The sequence below is a fragment of the Phoenix dactylifera genome, chromosome 12 (assembly GCF_009389715.1).
Source record: "Phoenix dactylifera cultivar Barhee BC4 chromosome 12, palm_55x_up_171113_PBpolish2nd_filt_p, whole genome shotgun sequence".
In the NCBI taxonomy this organism is placed as follows: domain Eukaryota; kingdom Viridiplantae; phylum Streptophyta; class Magnoliopsida; order Arecales; family Arecaceae; genus Phoenix; species Phoenix dactylifera.
This window is the reverse complement of record NC_052403.1, coordinates 8021892-8038790: the sequence shown is the minus strand read 5'-3', so window position 1 is coordinate 8038790 and position 16899 is coordinate 8021892. Positions and strand designations below refer to the sequence as shown.

Here is a 16899-nt window from a genome sequence, read left to right as displayed (position 1 = left end):
TTCCCATCTTTTCGAGTTACACAACTTTTTTCCGTTTCAATTCACAAGAATTAAAAAATAAAAAATATTGGGAAATCATTAGGAATAATATATACATATAAAACAGATATCATAAAAGGTTTTAATAAAGATGGATTTTAATCTTTGTTGTATAATTTTGAAAGAGGAGAAATTTCAAGTAATTATGAATTAACATTGTAACAATCAGCATGAAAACTTTTGAAATATCATTAGCATTAGCTCCAAATAGAAACATTATGGATGAGGTGTTGTAACGTCAATCCTAAATTGTTGGAACAAGACTTAATACATAATTATAGGTAGGGCTCAAATTAGGCTGGCCTCGAGTTCTAGTCAAGGTTAATTATGGCTCAAAGACAAGCTTGGCGGTTTTTGATTATAATAAAGATGAATTTTAATTTTTGTTGGATAATTTCAGAAGAGGAGAAAATCCAAGCAATCATGAAACAACATTGCAAGAATAAGTACGAAAACTTTTGAAATATTATTAGCATTAGCTCCAAATAGAAATATTGCGGATGAGGTGCTGTAAAGCCAATCCTAAATTGTCGGAATAAGGCTTAACACATAACTATAGATAGGGCTCAAATCAGGCTGGTGGAGTTCTATTAAAGGTCAATTACGGCTCAAAGACAAGCATGGCAATTCTTGATTATAATAAAGATGGATTTTAATCTTTGTTGGATAATTTCGGAAGTGAAGAAAATCCAAGCAATCATGAAACAGCATTGCAAGAATAAGTACGAAAACTTTTGAAATATCATTAGCATTAACTCCAAATAGAAATATTGCAGATTAGGTGCTGTAAAGCCAATTCTAAATTGTTGGAACAGGACTTAGGCCCTGTTTGGGGAAGCTGTTGGCAGTAGAGCTGTTGGAAGTAGAGCTGTTGGAAGTAGAGCTGTTATAAAAAGCTGTTTGCTGTTTGGTAACTACATTCGTAAAGTGCTGTGGTACTTTGTTTTGTGTTTGGTAAACAAACTGAGAAAGTACTTTTATATGACAAAATTACCATAAAGGACATTGCATGGTATTATACAACAGAACATAATAAAACATAACATAAATCAATACATAAATATACGATATAGTATAATATTATTAATATAAAATAATATTATGTTAATATAGCATAATAGTAATATATTTATCAGAGTAAATTAATATTTGGTAATATAACATAATATTAAATTATTTAACATAACATATTAATGTATTATAATATAATGTAATATATATTATATTTATAGTATAATACAATAATAAAAGTATAAAATATTATAATTATTAGTGTAAATTAATTTCTCATAATATAACATAATATTAAATTATTTAAAATAACATATTAATGTATTATAATGTAATGTAATATAATACAATATTTATAGTATAATACAATAATAAAGGTATAAAATATCATAATAATTATTATAAATTAATTTTTCATAATATAACATAATATTAAATTATTTAAAATAACATATTAATGTATTATAATGTAATGTAATATAATATAATATTTATAGTATAATACAATAATAAAGGTATAAAATATTATAATTATTAGTATAAATTAATTTTCCATAATATAACATAATATTGAATTATTTAACATAACATATTAATGTATTATGATATAATATAATATGATATAATATTTATAGTATAATACAAAAATAAAGGTATAAAATATTATAATTATTAGTATAAATTAATTTTCCATAATATAACATAATATTAAATTATTTAACATAACATATTAATGTATTATGATATAATATAATATGATATTATATTTATAATATAATACAAAAATAAGGTATAAAATATTATAATTATTAGTATAAAATAATTTTTCATAAAATAATTTTCTGCGGTCCAGGGGCTCTTCTTCGTGGTCCACGCTCGAGGAGGACCTCAGCGTGGGCCGCGAGGTTGATGATAAAAAAAAAATAATAGATTGATTTTGGAAGGTATGGAAAAGGATTAAAATTTTTTCCTTCTAAAATATGGTTCAAGAGATGCATACAAAAATTGAAAAGAAAAATACCTTTTCTTACGGAAGGGAGTCTGATGGCTTGGGTTCTTGGCTCCAGCAGATTTTTAGGTTTATAAAGAGATAAACTATGTAATTATGTTATTTTAATATGGGCATTTTTATCAAAAATATAGCTTTCCGAAAAAGCTGAAACAGCTTCCTCCCAAAAGCTTCAAATTGGAGCTTCCTCCCAAAAGCTATTTTCAGCTTCCCGCAAAAGCTGAAACAGCTTTTTGAAAAATTTACCAAACACAGTTTTTCATCTAAAAGTACTTTTGGAGGGCCAAAAAGTGCTTTCTGGCCCTCCAAAAGCTCCCCCAAACAGGGCCTTAACACATAACTATAGGTAGGGCTCAAATCAAGCTAGCCTGGAGTTTCATTCAAGGTCAATTATGGCTCAAAAGACAAGCCTAGTAGTTCTTGATTCTAATAAAGATGGATTTTAATCTTTGTTGAATAATTTTGAAAGAGGAGAAAATCCAAGCAATCATGAAACAACATTGTAAGAATTTGTACGAAAACTTTTGAAATATCATTAGCATTAACTCCAAATAGAAACATTGCGGATGAGGTGCTGTAAAGCCAATCCTAAATTGTCGGAATAAGGCTTAACACATAACTATAGATAGGGCTCAAATCAGGCTGGCCTGGAGTTCTATTAAAGGTCAATTACGGCTCAAAGACAAGCATGGCAATTCTTGATTATAATAAAGATGGATTTTAATCTTTGTTGGATAATTTCGGAAGTGAAGAAAATTCAAGCAATCATGAAACAACATTGCAAGAATCAGTACGAAAACTTTTGAAATATCATTAGCATTAGCTCCAAATAGAAACATTGCGGATGAGGTGCTATAAAGCTAATCCTAAATTGTTAGAATAAGACCTAACACGTAACTATAGGTAGGGCTCAAATCAGGCTGGCCTAGAGTTCCATTCAAGGTCAATTATAGCTCCAACACAAGCCTGGCAGTTCTTGATTCTACTAAAGATGGATTTTAATCTTTGCTGGATAATTTTGGAAGAGGAGAAATTCCAAGTAATCATGAAACAACATTGCAAGAATACTACGAAAACTTTTGAAATATCATTTGCATTAGCTCCAAATAGAAATATTGCGGATGAGGTGTTGTAAAGCCAATCCTAAATTGTTGGAACAAGACTTAATACATAACTATGGTAGGGCTTAAAATAGGCTGGCCTGAAGTTCCCTTCAAGGTCAATTATGGCTCAAAGACGAGCTGGGCAATTCTTGGATCAACCACTTCCAGCCCTAAGTGAGTTTATCTATAGTAAATCAACTTGTGATATTGTGATTTTGGGTGTCTCCAAATCTTGGCACTGCACCTCTAAAACCCACCAACAAATATAACTAAAGTAACAGTAGAATTTTATTCTTTTAGTTATTAGTGCAAACGGGTGGTGGCATCCGCTATGGAAGCCGTGAACCTCGTGACCTTGTCCCTCGCTCACCCACCTTTGCCCGCGGCCTTCAAAGTGCGGACGCCACTCCAACTCCTCCTCCATCATTACTCGGTCCTTCTAAAGCACATGCATTCCATCCAACCCCAGCACAGAAAAAGATAGAGCAAGTAATGGCTATTTGTTTCAGTAGACTGGCGTTATTATAGCGGTTGAAGTAACCCGTGATAATTATTTAATTTGACCAACCATATGTTATGACCGGAAGTAAATGTAAATTCTTATAGAATTGTATTGCATTATATATGACTTTTATCATGAGAGGGTGCCGATATATCTCGATCAACTAAGATTTCATTTTATTTCCAATCAGATCGAACGTCTAGGAAAAAAGAGAGAAAAAACTAATATTTTCTGAATTTTCAGATGATTTATTAGAACTGAGATTTTCGAGATTTCGGTCAATAGAACAAAGCTGGTTTATCTTCCATTACAATTAAGATATTAATTTAAGGTTTTTAAAGATTAGATATTAGACAATCTTAATTAATGGATTTTTTAGTATCATATTCATTAACACCGTTAATTTAATCGTAAGTGTAATAAATATAAATATATTTTTTTGATAATTTACTTTTTTTTATATTAAATAAGGATTGAAATATAGGTTATGTCATGCTTGAGATCAGCTAACATTGGGAGATGATAGTAATCCATGGAGGATGCTTGCCTTCAATATTTTAACAGGAATACTGTTTATATCCATGTCATACGCCACTAAAACTGGTAATTAATAACGCCCATATTACAGCAATATGGAATTGGTTAGCTTCACCATGCATGGTCTCTCAAAAACCACTGGAGTGGCATTAAAATCACGTAAATAACCACATTCCTTAAAACCATGGGCAAGACCAACATCAAATATAAACCATGAAGGTGCACCACGATGAAATGAAATTATTACACATCCATGCATTCACCATTACACCATCACCACCATCCTTTGCGTACATCCATCCTCCAAACTGACCCCCCAACTCTACTACTTATAGCCAATTAGAACACATCAAAGCAACACCAACTTATTTTCCCTCCCATCTCCCAAATTAACTTCCATGGGGAACTGGCTGGGCTTATCCATCTAATGGAGCTTGTTGACAGCATTGCACTGCTTCCTGATCTCGCCCTGGTCTCCGGTGAGCGGGTTGTTCTCCGACAGGACGGCGATGGCCCTGGAGAACTCCTTGAAGAAGTAGTCCTGGCTCTTGGCCATCTTCTTCACAAACGGCCGGGTCCTCTTGTCGTAGGCTAGTTGGTGGTCGACCTGGAGAAGGCCCTTGTTGTCGAGGATATTGCGGTAGTAGTTGTTGTCCAGCTTCATCGGCGTGCCACGGTCATTGCGCACGTATTGCACGGCCTTGGGGTCAGGGATCGGATCCGGGCACTTCTTCAGCATGTGAGGGACGTGGTCAGGGTTCAGATCCGGGTCCACGTCCGGGTAGAGCCGGTGCACCAGCTTCACACAGTGGGTGCGTCCCACGCTATGGGATCCTGCAAACAGGAGGATCGAGGACAAAATAATGGTGGTGGAGTACCTTGGTGACGAAATAATTTTGGAGCTATCTACTGTTGCTACTGGAGCAATGATGCTTGAGAGGGATCGATGTGAGTGCAATGAACTGGATCTGACATGTAAAATGACTGTTTTACGTACTCCAAGCAATTGGTGTAACCCACTAATGGCCAAAAAAAAAAAAAAAAGCTCCACAGTAGGCTTTGATATCCAATCTTTGCAATGCTTCAAAAGACAGAGCAAGGATAGCATAGTCTTTTCATGTTTAGGTATTTGCCAGCTAATGTATGGTTTAACATGAATGCATGTATGAGTACATGCTTTCAGTGCATCTATCCATGATGAGAACTGCATTATAATGCCATGGATCAAAATATAGGTATGTGTATATATATATATATATATGGTTGGAATAATACCAAGGAGGGCGACAACGCCGGGAGTGTCAATGCCAATGGCACTAAACTTGTCCAGGACTGAAGAGATGCTCTCATTGTGATCAGGAAGGTATTGTTCGAGTAGATCAGCTCTGCTTCTCCTCCCATCCTTTCTCCCTGTCTTGAGAGGAATGTATGGCCCCCCAAGCTTCAGCCGCAAAAAAAAAAAGAGAGGAAAAATGATGGCGTTAATGGCATGAGTCAAAAGCTTTTATCACATATGAGAAAGAAAACAAGACGAATTACAGAAGTAGTGCTGAAGATAGGGTAACGGACAGTCTGCTTTATCGAGTTTTATGTCGTCCTTCAGGAAAGAGATGTTGACGTCTGACAAATTTATGAGGCCTATAGCTTTCATTCTCGAAAGAACCAAGAGATCCATGGAACTCAAAAGGATGAGGCCTTCCACAAGGCTTAAATCATAGAAATATGATAAAAGGAAATAGGAGGATAAGGAGATGCTGATTAGCTTGTCTTCATAACCATGCCCATGAGATCCATGGGATCCATGGGCTGTGTCAGATCTAAGACAACAAAGGTGTCCAGGATTCAGTATGAAAAATAGTTCAGTTACTATAAACACTACGCATATACAAACTAGATCTTTTCTTCTTTTCTTTTTCTTTCTCCTCTTTGAAGCAACACAGAGAGAGAGAGAGAGAGAGAGAGGAGAGAGAGAGAGAGAGCAATACTGCAACAATGCCATCCCTGGCAGAGAGGACCAAGATATCAGCACAAGAGACCACCCCAGGGCACTCCCTCTCCACAGCCTCCTTGATGGTGTCAAGGTACCTGAAGTTCCTCATACCAAAGCTCCTATCCATCTCCTTCTCAGAAAGGCTCCTCCTTGTAGAGTCCAGCAGCAGTGAGGCATCACAAGACTGCAACAAAAAGCAAATCAAACACACCTAACATTAAACCTGACCCCCACAAAGAAAAAAAAAAAAACTATTCCTTCTTTTTCTTGAGCACAAAATAGCCTATTCTCTTTTGATCTTTATTTTTTTTTTTTATTTCCTTTTCTTTTGGGACTAGTTTTTGGACCTGGACAGCACAGTCATGGAAGATGTTCCTAAGCCAGGAGAAGGCCGTGTTCTTGTGGCGCTTGTAGAGCAGCTTGACTTGCTCCCTTATGATCTCCTCTGCCTGCGGGCATGACTCCTTGTAGAAGTCCATCACAAGGCCGGAGTGCTTTGCCCCCACCTCATCCTCCCCAAGTGCCACTGCTGTCAAGGAGAGGAAACCAAGGAAGAGAAGACCCCAAGAAGAACCCATCCCTCTATCCCACTCAATCTGTGCTCCTACGACGCCCCCTCCTTGGGTCTTAAATAAAGCGGAGGGTAGGATTAGGGAGATGGTGAAAGAATAAACGTAAAAAGTGTTGGAGTTTTAATTTAATTTTATTTTTTCTTGAAAAAACTAACCTCATCTCCTACATTTTAGTTGGTTTAAATACTTTAAGCTACAAATTTTTTTGAGTCATACGTAAAAAAAGGAACTGAAATGAGGAAACCCGGAGGACACTACAAGTGGGCTGAGTAAAACAACGTCGTCTCGTGTTCTCGTCTGGCTTCCAGTTTGACACTGCATTTGCTGCACTTACATACTTGTGACCGTTGGTTCTCTTTTTCCAAGCACCTTAAGTATTGTAGTTAGAGAATAAAAAAAGAGTCGATTGGAGTGGAATTTTGGACTCTTTTCTTTTGGAATTTTGGTCTGTATGGAAGAAATATGAACGCTAAAATTAAAAGAAAATGAACCACATATATTCATTCATTAATATAAATATTTATACAGAAGCTGCCATATCTAGAAGGATGAGGATTACAACAAGAATTTGAAACCTTCTAAACTAACTTAGGATTACAATAAATACTTCCAAATTAGGTGCCTAAGCTTTAGCGATTGGTGTTCAGAAAATCGTGGTGGTAACCTTTGACTCTTCCAATGGTCTGGAAGTTGTCAATTAAATCAAAAAAGAGAATCACTATGAGAACCAATATGTTGGAGGATCAGTTGTGCTGGGGAGGGGAACTAGTAGGAGGGGAAAAGAACTGTAATGAGTGAACTTTATAATTCTATGCTTCAGAATGAAGACATGGCTGAGACAGGAACAACCACACTCATCTTGCCATGTTAGCTGTCCCATCAAAACTGTCCAAAATTTGAGTACAAATAGTGTTTTCCTTTTCTCAAAACAAAAAAAAAACGAAAACTAAGCATGGGTAGTAACTGATTTATTATTTTCAGAACAAAATAAGGTAGGAATCATGACAGCAGGGAGGCCTCTATTATTAATTACAAGATTCTTTTTGCTTTTGCCCATTGCGAGGAAATGAAGCTTTCAAGCACAGTAGCAGCCAAAAGCGACTTCTTTTTTATAATTATTGCAACATGTATGAATTGCCTTAACTAATGATGTTTAATTGAAACAAATAATCCAAACCATTAAAATCATGAAAAAAGAAAATATATTGCAACAACATTAGAAAGAAAAACTTAAGCGCAAAGGGATGAGAGGATATAAACATCATGATGGTGCTCTACTCTTTTCATAAAGTAGTAGTAGAAAAATATGATAGCATCTATAAGTGGCTCACATGCTCGCAATGAGTCTGGACCCATCCGCACTAATGTGCATGATATGTTCGGTCTTTCAACTTATATAACCATCCAAGAGAATGGAGAAATAGCCAATAATTAATACCACATACCACAGGCTTTCCTTTTCTTTCAGGGGAAAAAAAGAAAGTAATTAAGTTTTAGAATTTTTGTACTTCTACAACTACATCTGGAACGCAAGTAATTAAGTTTTCTGTCGACAATTAAATGGAGCAAGCAATATTTGACCAGGAAATGTTCATGTTGATGTATAGGCAGTTAAATGATTAGCACATAAGATGTTTAATCTTCCAACTCTCTCTTAGGCCAGATGGACATGTGGCCTCCGACAACGCTTATAAGCATCCTCTTAGGTTTAGGCCTCCGACGATGCTTATAGGAATCACCTTAGGCCAGGCAGACATCTGAGGATGGCCTCCGACGACGCTTATAAGCGTCGTCTTAGGTCTAGGCCTCCGACGACGCTTATAAGCGTCGTCTTAGGCCAGGTGAACTCATAGGGTATGGCCTCCGACGATACTTATAAGTGTCTTCTTAGGCTAGGTTAACTCCAACGACGCTCTTTAGCATTGTTTACTAAAGCATCGATAAATTTTGGTGCCGGAGCTAAAATTACTGGCGCTTCTATCTAGCGTCGGCAGTCAAAAGTCGGAAAAGGATATTTTTTCTGTAGTGCTAGCTCGATCGAGCAGGGGATGGAACTGGGTAGATGTGAAAGAATGGATGCAAATATGTAAAGGATAGATGGAACTGGATAGATGTAAAGAATCAGATGTAAGAAAGCAGAAAACAATACATGTGATGGTGAGATGCAAAGTGTCTCCCTCCGTGTCTCTAACGTTTCCTTCCTGCATTGTTTTTTATGGAAGTGGGGTGGTTTCTTTTCCTAAGCACATTAAAGCCTGTACAAGTAAAAGGGTCAAATGGAGTTGGACTCTGAACTCTTCGGGACCTGCATATGTACTATATTATGGGATGCATGGGTACAAGTGCGGGCTTTCATGAAAGAAACACCGACTTTGGACTATTTTTTATATACACCATTTTATGAGATGCAAGGATCTAAGTGAGGATTTTTCTCAGAGAAGGCAAGCACCATTGACAAGGTAAAGTTATAATGAAGTTGGGCAGAGATCGCAGCAACTTAAAGATAGCCACGGAACAAAATAGAATGAGTTAGATGGAGTGGATTGCATGGATTGGATCGGGTAAAATTTTATAGAAATCGGATTTGTTAGCCCTTCCAGCTTGTAGGTCTGTTGGCCTGTAGGAAAAAAAATTATGAAGAACTTTTTTTTTTTTTTTCTTTCCATAGGATTTGGACTGAGGGTGTTGTGTTGATATGGATCATGCTCAAATGAGCTTCACAACAGGAAATTTAGTCCAAATTCTGCTACATTACTTAAATAAGCTTTAAGTTGAAACATTGTAGGGTAAGCAATAGGTTGGATCGAATCAGAACCATACGGTGTTAGCATATAGGTACTCTAAAGTTCCATATGTAAAGAGAATATGTTTCTTCTACCCGTATTAAATATAGAAATATTATTTATCTCTTTGTTGAATTCCTCGCCATCTCTGAACTTGAAATAACTTGAAATTTATAGTCAATGAATTGAAAAAGTAATATTAACTATAGATTTCTTGAAGCATAAATTAATTTCCCATTCAGTAATGAAATAAACTTTGGGGTCGGTTTATATTATAGGGATGATATTATAAGCAAAAAAAAAAGAGAAAAAAATAGAAGGAAAAAGTGGAAGAAAAAAATATTTCACCCCTTTGTGAGGACTGAAACCTCTTAGGAAAATAGGCAAATTTTATTAAATTCCAATACTTGAATCCCTAGCCTATGGGCCTTACATATATTCATAGTTAAAAAAAAAAAAAAAAAAAAAAAACACTAATTCTTACACGTACTAGAAAACGAGGAAGATAATTAGGAAACTAGGAAAATAACAATAAGGAGGAAGGGATCATGAGGACCTAGAATTGGAGGTGGCGTGGGTTTCCTAACCAGAATAGGAACCATATCCTTTGCCCACCCATTCAAAACAACCTTGTCCTCAATGTTGAGCTGCTGCCATAAAGATTTTTCTTAATCAAACAACATAATAAGAGATACTTTATGCATCTTAAATATTTATATTTTCTATGCAAGGCTAATGATGGAACTATTGGATACCTAAGATGACTAATTATGATGATTTCCATCTTCACTTTGAAATAAATGAATAATTGCAACTGTTGTACCTGGCCCAAAAAATGGGTAAACTTTGGTGTTATCTCAGATCGATAAATTAAAATATTAAATATGTATTTTATATAGTAATTGTCGAAATCCTAATCAAGAAAACTCCGTGCATTTTTTCCATTCGTTCCAAGCGATGGATGCATCTATGGACTATGGTTTATGGGCATCTTAAAGTAATTTAAACACCATTAATTAGCTCTATTTATCACATACATTTCCTGGTGTGTGACATCAGACTCAAATAATTCCCTGATGTACTATTGTTAGTAGGGGAATAAAATATGTTTTATAGGCAGCAGAAAAGAGCTAGTTTGGTTTGAAAAAAAGTTCAATGTATGCTTCCATGGGCAAGTCATCAAAGGCATTTTTATTTTCAATTAAAAAAAGTCAAAAAAATATTTTGTTATATAGTCTTCTATTTGGCACATGTCACGCCCGAAGAATATAATCTATTCAAGAGGTAGAAACATTTGATGTATACTTATGATCCTAGTCAAGATCACTAAAATTTGATATACGTCCTACTTGTTTTGGTTTATGTAGTTCTATATTGTCCATTTCATTAAGAACATGAAACGGATGTAGATATTTACTTTAAAATATAGAGTCACTGGACTTGATGATCTGACTCAATGATCAAATATGGATTGAATTGGTAGATTTGCTAATTGAATTAGCTACTGAATCGAACAATTCTAAGTGAAACAACCCCATTCAAAACTTAATGATCCAACTCAGTAATCTGACAATCATATTTTCGGATGGATCGGTGATTTGATTCAACTGAAATTTCAAAATTTCAACTGAAATAAATATGTATTATTTAATTAGTCTTAAGGTCAAATGAACCGAGTTTTCAAAAATTTTTGAGCAAGATGGACTTGACAAGCAAAATCTCAGTGAGGTTGGGGCCTTGGCATTAGCTGTGGTAAAGAATACAGCGTATTATAACCAGCTTCGCAAGGGCTATTAAATTGGACGTACATAGAGTTTGGTAAGATGTGGGCAGATGATATGTAAGTAGTACAACCCGTTTTAGATCATGCCTTTGAGCACTGAATGCTAGATTTCTTTTTTTATTATTTGTTTGGACAGGGAAGAAGATATGCTTTCGATTCCCATGCTGACATTGATTTTGCTGCCCTTTTTTTTTCTTTCTTCCTGATAGCTTTACCATGCTCTTGAATAAATACAACCACTTGCAATAGTCAGTAATAAAGCTGAAGATAGTCCAGTAATAAAGACAAGGTTTCTCAATACTGATTCAATATAAGTGGTCGCCATCCAGTCTATTATTCTGTAAGTCTCCCTGAAAACATATTTTGCAGCAAATGAAACAATGCTGGATTTAATCCTCCAAATATCCATCAACAATGGATGATTAGATCTCTGATTATGAATCTCTGAAGTGATGACTGTTTCTGAATCCTCGAGATTATAAATTTCTTGAATCCCATGCAAGATATTAATGGTGCCGGATCCTCCCAAGATGATATGATTTTGCCACTTTAGCATGGGACTGTTAGCTCTGTCAGTGTACAGACCTGTAGCGATTCCCTGTTGTTCGGCTGGAAGTGGTATACGTTCTCCAACTTTAACTTTTAGTAAGAGTATATCTGGGTTTTATTTGTTATCTTTCATAAAATCTGGGAGGTAGCATCCTGACTTGTTTGCATGTCACATCATCTTATCCTCGCACGTCGATCCAGCTATGATCCTCGATTGCTCCCCATGAAAACAATTTGGCACGGCACCACGCACATAAGTCCACCGCCAGTGCTTAAACTAAACAAGAGCATCCACGTAATTAATTGAGATGAGGTTCGTTGACCTTGAGTCTAATCAAGTTCAATTAAAAATTAATTTTGAACCTGAATTTGAGATCACGCTTGATTTATCTATCATTATTTTGAGCTCAACTCGAACTTAATTTTGAACTGATTCCAATACAAGCTTAATTGAGCAGCTTGGTAATTCTAATTGAGTTGAAAACAATGAGAGAGAGAGAGAGAGAGAGAGAGAGAGTGGTTGGTGGGTTGGGCCTCGGGCTAGGCTCATGCCTGGTTCCGGGCTCGAGGATTTGGGCCTTGTTCTGGGCTCGATATTTGGGCCTCGTTCTGGGCTCCAGGATTTGGGCTTGGGTCGGCCTGGGCCTATTTCCCACCCTATGTATACATTATTAATAGGAAATTGGAACATGCATGTGGGGAAACTGGAAAATAGGAAGGCTTTAGTTGATAAGAACACTGCCCAAGTCCACGTCCTCTCACCTCTATGGAAGCCACCTGGATGAAAAGAGTTCAAAATTTAGGTACAATCTTCTCCAGAATCAGAAATCTAGAGTTTGATGGGTGGTGAATTGGGATAAAAATAGCCGTTTTTACCATCTAACCACTCTTTATGCATAGAAGATCCAGTCTCATCAGACAGAGATATCCAAAGAATTTAGTAACTGTTTTATGTCTTTGAGTACGCATGGATCTTTTTATCATATCCTTACAAAAATCCGATTGTCTTATCAAAGCCACCTCTTCTGCTTGACCACTGTTACTAAGTATTATTCGTATTAGTAATAGAATTGATATTATTGTCTTTATCAACATAAATTGCCAAAACACATGTTTGGCAGTGCGAGCACTTACAGTTTCATACCAAGTTGTGGAACCCCTGATGACGGTCTGTACATGGCCTGGATCTCTCAGGAGCAGGAAGCTTTTGTCTCTGTAAGAGACAACATGGTCCAAGAGAATGCCCACTCTCTCTAAAAATAAGAATGATTGCCATCAGTATGAGATGATAAAAATGGGCATAAAAAAAGTTTAGGGGGCGATTGTACAAGTGCTCCATAAAATATTTTTCATGTATTTAGCTATTCTAAAAAATATCTACTTTTTCTAGACTAAAAGTTTGACACTGTTTTTGAGATCAGTGAACCCACCAACAAATCACATGAATAGAATCCTTACAAGGGACTTCCCAAAAAATCAGAAATTCAGAAATATGACTCAGTATCGCCCTATTAGCTCATGCAATGTCATTTACAACATAATTTATAAAGTACTTGCTGATAAGCTGAAAAGTGTTTTAGATAGAATTAATTCTATCAATCAAAGTGATAGATTAAACAAAAAATGGATAATGTTGACAGTTTACAATTAAATGGCTACATATTATTATTGATTGTCAAAATTTAATGGAAGGAACAACACTCGAATACAAGGTAAAAAGAGAGGCATATGTGCAAAAAGTGATTTTTGAAAGATAAACATAAAGCAAGTCATCTTTTTAGTGATTTGTATGCGCAATGCCTAATTTTTTTATCCTCATAATACCATGGCATACAAAATGATAGCCTCAGTTTAGTCTTCGGCATCCAAAAAAAAATTGAGTATCTTCATGAGCTTTACTTTAGTATACTGTTTTTTTCTTGACAAACAAACGTCTAAACATCTAAAATTTTAGAAACACCATTCAAGACTCCAAATAAATTATATCTAAAATTTTACAGAATTCTTTACAATATATAACTAAATAAATTATTAACTACTCGACAATTTATAAATTATTTGCCCGCTCTTTGACAATCAATAACCATTTGGTTATAGTCAACCCCCTTTGTTTTTGTTAGTAGATTCTCCATAGTCATTTTGCATGCATTCATACATTAATATCTTAATTTACACTAGTTCTTTTTATTTGTTTAATATTTTCATCAACTAAATGTATTCTTGTATTTCCTTTTTTGGACTTTAAAACTTTTCCCCTTGTTCAACTTCTTTCTTACTGACTTTCAAATTAAAACATGGTGAATCTACCAATCAGTACAAAGTATATCATATGGCATTGCTAAATACTACGCATACCAACTGAAGTTCCATTTGGAGGAATCTTATTAACATAAAATGCACACAGAAGTGTATTTACAAAGCGTTAGTGTCACAATGTTAGGAGGAACTTAGGTCTTATAAATTCAGAATATACAAATAAAAAAGAAGAAACAATACACATGGGCCGTTCCTCACTTTTCTGACAAATGGACCATTGAAATTCTAGAAAGATGCAATTGATCAACATCTCTCCTTTTTCCACTTGAGAGCTCCAGAGTATTTGTCTCTTGTATTAGACAATCATTGAATGAATTAATTAGCATGAAGATACTAGATCCAATTCTAAATTTCAATTCTTTGATCAAGATAATGCTAAATTACAACCTCCAAGGACTTCTTTTTGTTAGAAAAATTTGGATTGGTTCCAATTACTAATTTGCCTTCTCTTCTTCAAGGACTAAAAAATAATTAGTGAACACAATTCCTTCCAAATGCAGCCCCCATCCAGTTCTACCAAAACGTGTAATCATTGTTTCAAGTCCTTGGTTAACTGCATCATCTGAAAAAAGTAAGGCTACTCATTTAGTACCTTAGAACAATATTCCTCCATTTTCATTTGTGCCCTGATTGATTAGCCAGGATATAGCTCATTGCTGGAGAGCACGATCAATGGAGCAGAGTTCAATCTATTACCATCAAACTTTAATCCAAACTGTTTCAAGACAAACTCAGATCAGAGATATTGTCTTCTGAATGGAGCTCATATTAAATAAATTCTTCCATCAATTTCCCCAATCCATGCAACACCAAATGCATCTCCTCATAATGTGGATGTGATCTGTCCTCAACCAAGAACTCATGAATGACACCTCTCACTTCAATCCAACTCCACCCTGGAGGCTTACTTGCATCCCTTCCTGTCATCTCCCTGATTGAAGCTACTTCATTCCATTGTTGTTTATTTGCATACATATTTGATAGAAGCACATGGACACCTCCTTTGTACCTGCAGATTGACTTAATTTTCTTTGAAACAAGTTCAGCTATCTCTAAATTATCGTGAATTCTACATGCACTCAACAAAGCCCCCAGAATCGCCAAGTTGGGTTCTATGGGCATGCTTGAGACAAGCTTGTAGGCACGATCTAAGAGTCCTGCCCTACTTAAAAGATCCACCATGCACCCATAATGCTTGAGCTCTGGCACAACTCCATGTACCCTCTCCATGGAGTCAAAAATCTCAAGCCCCTCGACTGCCAACCCTGCATGGCTGCAAGCAGAAAGAACCACGACAAAGGTGGTCGCATCTGGCACAACACCCATCCTTTGCATCTGTGAGAATACATCAAGAGCTTCCTTACCAAACCCATGTGAAGCCAAGCCAGTAATTAAGGTTGTCCAGGAATGCAAGTCCCTCTCACTCATGCTATGAAACACTTGAACAGCATGAGCAATGCTCCCGCACTTCGCATACATGTCAATCAATGAATTCCTAATGAAAACATCCCCTTCTAAGCCAACTTTCTCCACATATGAATGCAAGCCCTTGGCATGAACCAGAGACCCCACATTCGCACATGCCGACATGGCGGAGACCATCGTAGCAACATTAGGACTTGCATCCAAACCACTAAACCTCATCTCATTAAGCACCTCCAATGCCTCCCAATGGCAACCTTGGTCGATTAGACCTGAGATCATCGCAGTCCATGCGACAACATCTCTATGGGGCATTCCATCGAACGCCTTGTGTGCATCTCCTAGACACCCACATGACAAATACATCCGCACAATCGCTGTCTGCACGAACGGATCAGCAACAAAATCCAGAACTAAGGCATGAGCATGACCCAGTCTACCCAAACAGAGATCACGAGAAGAGCGGCAAGCCTTGAGCAAGAAAGGGAAGGTGTACTTATCTGGGAGAGTTCCTCTCTGGAGCATTTCGGCATACACGGAGAAGGCGGCCGAAGGGGAGCGGTCTTCAGAAGCGGCGAGGGCTCTGATGATGGCGTTCCAAGAGAAGAGGTTGGGCTTTTCCATCTGGGAGAAGATAAGAGAGGCGAAGGCAAGGTCAGGGGGCGGGGAGGAGGAGACGGCGGAGTGGAGGACGCGGCTGGCGACGAAGGGGTTGCGGAAGAGGCCGGAGACGATGGCGTAGGCGAGGATGGGTTGGAGCTGGCGCGGGGAGTCGCATGTCTCGAGGGCAAGAAGGCGGGGGTGGCGTTGAATTATTTGGTTGGAGGAGATCCAGGGAGGGGTTTGGTCGCCGGCCGGGGAGGAGAGGCGGGCTCGGGAGATGGAGGTGGTGGCGCGGAGGACAATGACGAGATTCTTGGGCGTTATAGAGCCGCGCAGCATGGTTCGGTTTTGGTTGGCGCGTGAAATGCAAATAAGCAGGCAATCAACTTACATGGACGGCTACGATGAAACCAAAGGCTCGGATATCCTTTCTTAGTGCTACTACTATGAGACGATCCGCTTGTTCTTCTCTCTGAACCAAAATTCTGAATTCGGTCATTTATAAGTGCTCAAAATCTTCCTATTATATGATTGATGTAATATTATCATTTAGTCCGTATAAACTATGAACCAAATTTACTCCGATATTATTTGTGATGACCAAAGATTTTATCTAAAAAGACTGGTTAAAAGATATTGCTTTTATTTCTTGACTTTATATCAATACTCAAGATCTTCGT

At 36.9% G+C, this 16899-nt stretch overlaps 2 protein-coding genes across 4 annotated transcripts; both read right to left on the bottom strand.

The window, feature by feature from the left end:
- Positions 1-4401: 4401 nt before the first annotated feature.
- LOC103699273 (peroxidase 42) lies at positions 4402-6836 on the bottom strand. The gene is made up of 4 exons (XM_039132548.1): positions 6539-6836; positions 6187-6375; positions 5477-5642; positions 4402-5035 (listed from the first exon to the last, which is right to left on the bottom strand). Exons 1-4 carry the CDS (start codon positions 6767-6769, stop codon positions 4626-4628), a joined length of 996 nt encoding a protein of 331 aa, XP_038988476.1. The 5' UTR covers positions 6770-6836; the 3' UTR covers positions 4402-4625.
- Positions 6837-11608: 4772 nt separating this feature from the next.
- Positions 11609-16646, bottom strand: LOC103717520 (pentatricopeptide repeat-containing protein At4g21065-like). 3 transcript variants are annotated; one of them, XM_026808620.2, is made up of 4 exons: positions 14787-16646; positions 13013-13131; positions 12755-12920; positions 12309-12655 (listed from the first exon to the last, which is right to left on the bottom strand). In XM_026808620.2, exon 1 carries the CDS (start codon positions 16556-16558, stop codon positions 14963-14965), a length of 1596 nt encoding a protein of 531 aa, XP_026664421.2. In that variant the 5' UTR covers positions 16559-16646; the 3' UTR covers positions 12309-12655; positions 12755-12920; positions 13013-13131; positions 14787-14962. The 3 variants fall into 3 exon arrangements, with proteins under 3 accessions (XP_038988474.1, XP_026664421.2, XP_017700781.2); XM_017845292.3 differs by having other exon boundaries at positions 12755-12914; XM_039132546.1 differs by lacking the exons at positions 12309-12655; positions 12755-12920 and adding an exon at positions 11609-12155.
- Between the last annotated feature and the right edge of the window lie 253 nt (positions 16647-16899).